This window comes from Salvelinus sp. IW2-2015, linkage group LG15 (assembly GCF_002910315.2).
Source record: "Salvelinus sp. IW2-2015 linkage group LG15, ASM291031v2, whole genome shotgun sequence".
In the NCBI taxonomy this organism is placed as follows: domain Eukaryota; kingdom Metazoa; phylum Chordata; class Actinopteri; order Salmoniformes; family Salmonidae; genus Salvelinus; species Salvelinus sp. IW2-2015.
Genome location: NC_036855.1, coordinates 28,663,845 through 28,671,318, shown reverse-complemented (window position 1 = coordinate 28,671,318; position 7,474 = coordinate 28,663,845). Strand labels below are relative to the sequence as shown.

Here is a 7,474-nt window from a genome sequence, read left to right as displayed (position 1 = left end):
GTCTCCAAATCAGGACTTTAATTGTCTTTCTTCATATGCATGTATGTACTGAACATTAAGTATTTTTTCATGTTGCAAAAAGAAATTGCAGTTCAGATTAAAACTTGTTAGAACTCATTTTACACTATGTTGACATACTGTGTTGACATTATGTTGACATACTGTATACTGTATTGGATCTGACCCTTGTTAATAGATGAGCAATAGAGTTAGTCTTCAACTTCATGCTTCAACTTCAGATGTTTCATGATTGTGATTTTGATTTCAGGACTTGTGTATATTACATATTACCTGGACAACAATGTTACCAGCCTGTCCCAGATGTGGCAGAACATGGGCAGCCTAGACTACCCCACACCAGAGAAATTCAGACAGATGAGGAACATGGAAGTACATGAAGAAAAACACCTTCTTCCAAACACCCTCTGAAATAACTAATCTTACTCTCAACATGTAAGTTTGTATTTCAGTCAAAATCACATAACATTATCCTCTTAATTCTGAACGACAGCAATGTATGACCATGGTCAGTTACTATGGAATTAACTCTGGTATTTATAGCTGAGCTGAAATGATTGTGTTGATTTGACTCCAGGATCTTCAGGTGGATGGACCACTGCCCTTTCATGTGGAGGGTATCCTAACCCTGCATGTGCTCATGTGTATGTACGAGCAAGGCCAGGCCAAACCAGGTCAGTGCCACCATCTCACATGGTTTGTGATGACAGTATAATCCACTTCTTACTGATTAATTTGTATTATATTTCTCCAGATGGTATTTTCATACTGTACTGTTAAATCATCAATACCCGAACTCTATTTTATTGATCTCCTTCTAGTGTGGTGATGAGGATGAAGAAATTAAGGACGTGTTCTGTTTTATTTGTAAATGCATTAAGACGTTTGAGGTGGAGTTCTCTAATATATTTATTAATATTTTGAAATTTCACATTCAATAAGTAAAAGCTTTGTGAATTTTTTAACCATCTTGAACCTTTTTTAAAGCTCATCAGAGGGATAACATTAGAATGCTCATGTCCATGGACAATGTATTCACAAAGTCACTGACAACGCAAAGTTTTTTTCAATGTTTTTATTGTCGCCAACACGAACTGATGAACAGTGAATGAGTGAAACAACACTGTGGTGTTAATATTGATTTTGGTAATTCTGTGATGTACAGTACACCACATTCAATACATTTTTCTAAATCAATTTAAGTGATTGGGTTGGTGCAGGTGTCATGCCCTTTTATTTAAGGGGGCATAGAATTATTTTCATAAAAAAATCATTTGTATGCAATTTCCCTCTTCAGTCGTCAGTAGGTGTCTCTGTCCAAGCCAGTAGGGATCCTTTGGCAGCACAAGTTCCTTTGGGGTAGACGTTTAGCAAGCTCCTGTTGAGGAGAGGGAATGAAAAACAGGGTCAGGTGGGGCATAAACTTCTAGGACATAGACCATCCAAAAAAAGCACTTTATGACTTGATGTAGGAAGGGCTTTATTAATAAAATGTCATTGGACACGTACCAGACTGCAGCACGGGCTCAAACTGTCCGGCCATGCAGATCTCCTCTTGCTTGGCGCGAATGCTCCTCTGGATGGTTGGGGGCAGGCCACGGGGGTTACGAGAGAAGATAAGGGAGTAACCATCCTCACAGCTTCCATCGTCCTTCAGGGTACGGCAGGCATAGGTGATGGCATAGTTTTCATAGTCGGTGTCAATCACCCAATAGTTGTCACCTGAGAAAAGAGGAGAGTATACTGTGAGTCTCGAGGGTGGCTTACTGTTGGTTGTTAATGATGTGTCTCTGTGCCTGTAAGTGTATAGGCGTATTGTCTATAAGGCTATATTGTGGTCTTGTAGTGCTCAGTTGGTAGAGCATGGCACTTGCCACACCAGGATTGTGGATTCCAGGGCCACCTACACATAAAAATGTATGCACGCATAACTAAGTCGCTTTGGATAAAGCGTTGGCTAAATGGCATATATATATATATATATATATTCAGAAAATGTACCTCCGCTGGACAGATAGCTGGCCAGGCCCTGGTAGTTCATGAACATCTTTCCAGGGTTGGCAGAGTCAGGCACAGTGTACTGGGCAGCCATGTCAGCGCACACAACCCAGAATCTGAAGATGGATGTCAATGGTGGAAAAAGCTATTATAATATACAGTACCAGTCAAAAGTTTTAGAACACCTACTCATTCAAGGGTTTTTCTTTATTTTTCTACATTGTAGAATAATAGTGAAGACATCAAAACTATGAAATAACACACATGGAATCATGTAGTAACCAAAAAAGTGTTAAACAAATCAAAAATATTTTATATTAAGATTCTTCAAAGTAGCCACCCTATGCTTGTTGACAGCTTTGCCCACTCTTGGCATCCTCAACCAGCTTCATGAGGTAGTCACCTGGAATGCATTTCAATTAACAGGTGTGCCTTGTTAAAAGATAATATGTGGAATTTCTTTTCTTCTACAGAAGATAGCCCTATTTGGTAAAAGACCAAGTCCATATTATGGCAAGAATAGCTACAATAAGCAAAGAGAAACGACAGACCATCATTACTTTAAGACATGAAGGTCAGTCAATCTGAAACATTTCAAGAACTTTGAAAGTTTCTTCAAATGCAGTGCAAAAACCATCAAGCGCTATGATGAAACTGGCTCTCCTATAGGGAGGAGGTCAGAGACCTGGCCGTGTGGTGCCAGACACAACCTCCCCCTCAACATGATCAAGACAAAGGGGTAATTGTGGCCACAGGAGAAAGAGGACCAAGCACGCCCCCATTCTCATCGACAGGGCTGCAGTGGAGCAGGTTGAGAGCTTCAAGTTCCTTGGTGTCCACATCACCAACAAACTAACATGGTCCAACACACCAAAAACAGTCGTGAAGAGGGCATGACAAAACCTATTCCCCCTCAGGAGACTGAAAATATTTGCCATGGATCCTCAGATCCTCAAAAGGTTCTACAGCTGCACCATCGAGGGCATTCTGACTGGTTGCATCACTGCCTGGTATGGCAACTGCTCTGCCTCCGACCGCAAGACACTACAGAGGGTAGTGCGAACGCCCAGTACATCACTGGGGCCAAGCTTCCTGCCACCAGGACCTCTATACCAGGCTGTGTCAGAGGAAGGCCATAAAAATTGCCAAAGACTCCAGCCACCCTAGTCATAGGACTGTTCTCTCTGCTACCGCATGGCAAGCAGTACCGCGAGCGCTAAGTCTAGGTCCAAGAGGCTTCTTAACAGCTTCTACCCCCAGCCATAAGACTCCTGGACACCTAATCAAATTGGTACCCAGACTATTTGCATTGCCCCCCTCCCCCTTTTTACACTGCTGCTACTCTCTGTTGTTATCATCTATGCATAGTCAATTTAATAACTCTACCTACATGTATATATTACCTCAACTAACCGGTGCCCCCGCACATTGACTCTGTACCAGTACCCCCTTTATATAGTATCGCTATTGTTATTTTACTGCTGCTCTTTAATTACTTGTTACTTTTATTTCTTATTCTTATCCGTATTTTTTTTAACTGCATTGTTGGTTAGGGGCTCGTAAGTAAGCATTTCACTGTTAGTTCTACACCTGTTGTATTCAGAGCATGTGACTAATAAAATTTGATTTGATGAGGACCATCACAGGAAAGGAAGTCCTAGAGTTACCTCTGCTGAAGAGGATAAGTTCATTAGAGTTACCAGCCTCAGAAATGGGCAAATAACCGCACCTCAGACACATCTCGACATCAAATGTTCAGAGGAGATTGCGTGAATCAGGCCTTCATGGTTGAATTGCTGCAAAGAAACCCCTACTAAAGGGCACCAATAATAATAAGAAACTTGCTTGGGCCAAGAAACATGAGCAATGGACATTGGACTGGTGGAAATCTTTCCTTTGGTCTGATGAGTCTGAATTTGAGATTTTTGGTTCCAACCGACGTGTCTTTGTGAGATGCAGAGTAGGTGAACGGATGATCTCTGCGTGTGTTGTTCCCATCGTGAAGCATGGAGGAGGAGGTGTACCGGTGTTGGGGTGCTTTGCTGGTGACACGTCGGTTATTTATTTTGAATTCAAGGCACACTTAAAGAGCACAGAATTCTGTGAAAGCGATATACCATCCTATCTGGTTTGCGCTTAGTGGGACTATCAATTGTTTTTCAACAGGACAATGACCCAATACACCTCCAGGCTGTGTAAGGGCCATTTGACCAAGAAGGAGAGTGATGCATCAGATGACCTGGCCTCCACAATCACCAACCTCAACCCCTTTGAGGTGGTTTGGGATGAGTTGGACCGCAGAGTGAAGGAATGCAGCCAACAAGTGCTCAGAATATGCGGGAACTCCTTCAAGACTTTTGGAAAAGCATTCCAGGTGAAGCTGGTTGAGAGAATGCCAAAGCTGTCATCAAAGATAGTGTACAAAACTGTCATCAAGGCAAAGGGTGGCTACTTTGAAGAATCATGGTTACTACATGATTCCATATGTGTTATTTCATAGTTTTGTAAAAACTAAATTGTTAAAAAAAAAATTTTTTTAAATGTATTGAGTAGATGCGTCCAAATCTTTGACTGGTACTGTATATACACTGAACAAAAATATAAACACAACATGCAACAATTTCAAAGATTTTACTGAGTTTCAGTTCATATAAGGAAATCAGTCAATTGAAATAAATAAATTAGGCCCTAATCTACAGATTTCACATGACTGGGAATGCAGATATGCATTTGTTGGTCACAGATACCTTAAAGTAGGAGTGTGGATCAGAAATCAGTCAGTATCTGGTGTGACCACCATTTGCCTCATGCAGCACGACACATCTCCCTCGCATAGAGTTGATCAGGCTGTTGATTGAGGCCCGCGGAATGTTGTTCCACTCCTCTTCAATGGCTGTGCAAAGTTGCCGAATATTGGCAAATGGACCACGCTGTCGTACACGTCGATCCAGAGCATTCCAAACATGTTCAATGGGTGACATGTCTGGTGAGAATACAGGCCATGGAAGAACTGGGCCATTTTCAGCTTCCAGGAATTGTGTACGGATCCTTGCAACATTATCCGTGCATTATCTGTAAGGTTCTGCTTTTCTTTTCTTTTTCAAACACGTGGTCTATGGTTGTGAGGCCAGTTGGACGCACTGCCAAATTCTCTAAAACGATGTTGGACGCGGCTTATGGTAGAGAAATTAACATTCAATTACTTGGCAACAGCTCTGGTGGACCTTCCTGCAGTCACCATTCCAATTCCACGCTCCATCAAAACTTGAGACATCTTTGGCATTATGTCGTGTGACAAAGCGGAACATTTTTATTGTCCCCAGCACAAAGTGCACCTGTGTAATGATCATGCTGTTTAATCAGCTTCATGATATGCCACACCTGTCAGGTGGATGGATTATCTTGGCAAATGAGAAATGCTCACTAATAGGAATGTAAACAAATGTGTGCACAACATTTTAAATAAATACGTTTTTTGTGCATATGGAAAATTTCAGGGACCTTTTATTTCAGCTCATGAAACATGGGACCAACACTTTACATGTTGCGTTTATATTTTTGCTCAGTGTAGTTACTCATCACAGATACAGTACTAGAATAAAATTCCGAGCAACATGTACAGGTAAGCCTTATGTTTTCAGTCCAACAAACTGAATGACTAGGGAATGGCACATTTCTAAGACTATTACCATTTCATCAGAAATAATCTCCAGCTCTCTTACCCGAACAGTGTGACACGGCCCTTGGAAGAGGCGACCATGGAGCCGTCGTCACCGATGGTGTACTCCGCTGAGATGTTGTCCTGGAGGAACAGACCCTCAGGGTCCTTCTTCTGCAGAGCGTACCACTTCCCTGCGTACTGGAGCACACACGCATAAACAACAACAGGTTAGTTGAAGGGCCTTGCATGTAGGACTGTTGTAGCCTAAGCAATAATAATTTCCTGCATACTGAAGAGTGTCACAATATTTGTCTAGCTGCGTACTGTAGCACTGGCACACATGAAACAGATAGATGTACTACAACCTTGCAGGTAGGTCTGCTATAGACTATGTACTACACAACATGTGTATTGTCGGCTGTACTCACTCTCTTGGGGTCAAAGTCCTCCTTGACTGTGAAGCTGTCCACCACACAGGAGGCAGCCCAGCTCTGCTCCAGACCCGCCAGGAGCACCACCACCAGGGCGAGCATATGGATATTCATTACTAGAGGAGACAGAAATTCCATTAGTAGAATTTAATACGCATGTAAGAACAAATTAAAGTGACATTAGCATGTCTATTTTGATAGAGCACAATAGCTATTCCTCTCAATCGATTGTTAACAATTCCATGTCCTAACTTGGTAAACTGACAAGCTGACTATGATGGAACGTTTCAAAGTTTATCTCATCTTCTCTCAAAGTTTCTCTACAAATTGGTCCCAGATAAAACTATTTACAAACCATTTTATAAAAAACGATAACGTTGACAATATTTAACAAAGCTAAATTTTCAGATAAAATCATATTAGTAGCCACATTTGAACAACATTCCCATGAAAAGTTCCAAAACTTACCTGTAATGGAACAAAGCAAGTGGTGAAGTTTCAATGAAGTTGTAGGTATGTGTTTCTCTTCGACTGTGTTTCTCTTCTGTCTAGGATCCTTATATACCCAAGGAACAGACGAGCTCACTGATTATTTTCACATTCTGGTCCTAAATCTAGCACTAATCCAGTTAACTAAATCCTGTAAGCCGTTGAACTTTCCCATGCAGCACTGAAATGGCTTTATGTAATTGTATCAGTGGTGTATAATAGTCTAAACTCAAAGAAAGCACATGTCTAGGGAATTAGTTCACCTCAGCCAAGCCAAAGTACTGTTTACACATGGGAATGGCAATACTAGTGTATTTTAGGCTACAGAAGTGTATTGTTAGATAGTTCCTTATTGACATGCAAATTAAATGGAAATCAATTACACATGTATTTATCACCAGTTGGTATCACTTCATTTTAACTGAATTTGAATAATATGAAGGATAAATATAGAGGGACTGGATGTCAAGTTGGGGCAGCTGAAGTAAAAGTACCAATCAAACCTACCATTTACACAGGGAGCCCAAGTCTGGTCTTTTTGTCACTTATTGGTCTTTTGACCAATCAGAATAGCTCTGAAGAAGATCTGATGTAAAAACATCTGATGTGATTGGTCAAAAGTGGAAAAAATATCAGAATTGGGCTGCCTGTGTAAAAGTAGCCATACTGTGCCTGTAAGCTACAGATGTGTGTCCTCAGTCCACTCGGTCAAGTTGTTTCAAAGACAATATTCTCACACTCTGTATCAACTGTGGGTGGGCTACCATTGTTTTACCTGTTAAGTGAGCAAAATATAATATCCACAAATTACATTCATACATTCGTACATGAAAGACCCCCCCAACATCCATCAGAAATCATACAGATAGTGATTCCA

General features: G+C 41.1%; 1 protein-coding gene across 1 annotated transcript; it reads right to left on the bottom strand.

Moving 5' to 3' along the window:
- Positions 1-1,201: 1,201 nt before the first annotated feature.
- On the bottom strand, positions 1,202-6,679 carry LOC111973786 (purpurin). Its single transcript, XM_024001197.2, has 6 exons — positions 6,577-6,679; positions 6,106-6,224; positions 5,739-5,875; positions 2,020-2,132; positions 1,528-1,740; positions 1,202-1,396 (listed from the first exon to the last, which is right to left on the bottom strand). The coding sequence occupies exons 2-6, from the start codon at positions 6,220-6,222 to the stop codon at positions 1,386-1,388; spliced, it is 591 nt and encodes a 196-aa protein (XP_023856965.1). The 5' UTR covers positions 6,223-6,224; positions 6,577-6,679; the 3' UTR covers positions 1,202-1,385.
- Positions 6,680-7,474: the final 795 nt, after the last annotated feature.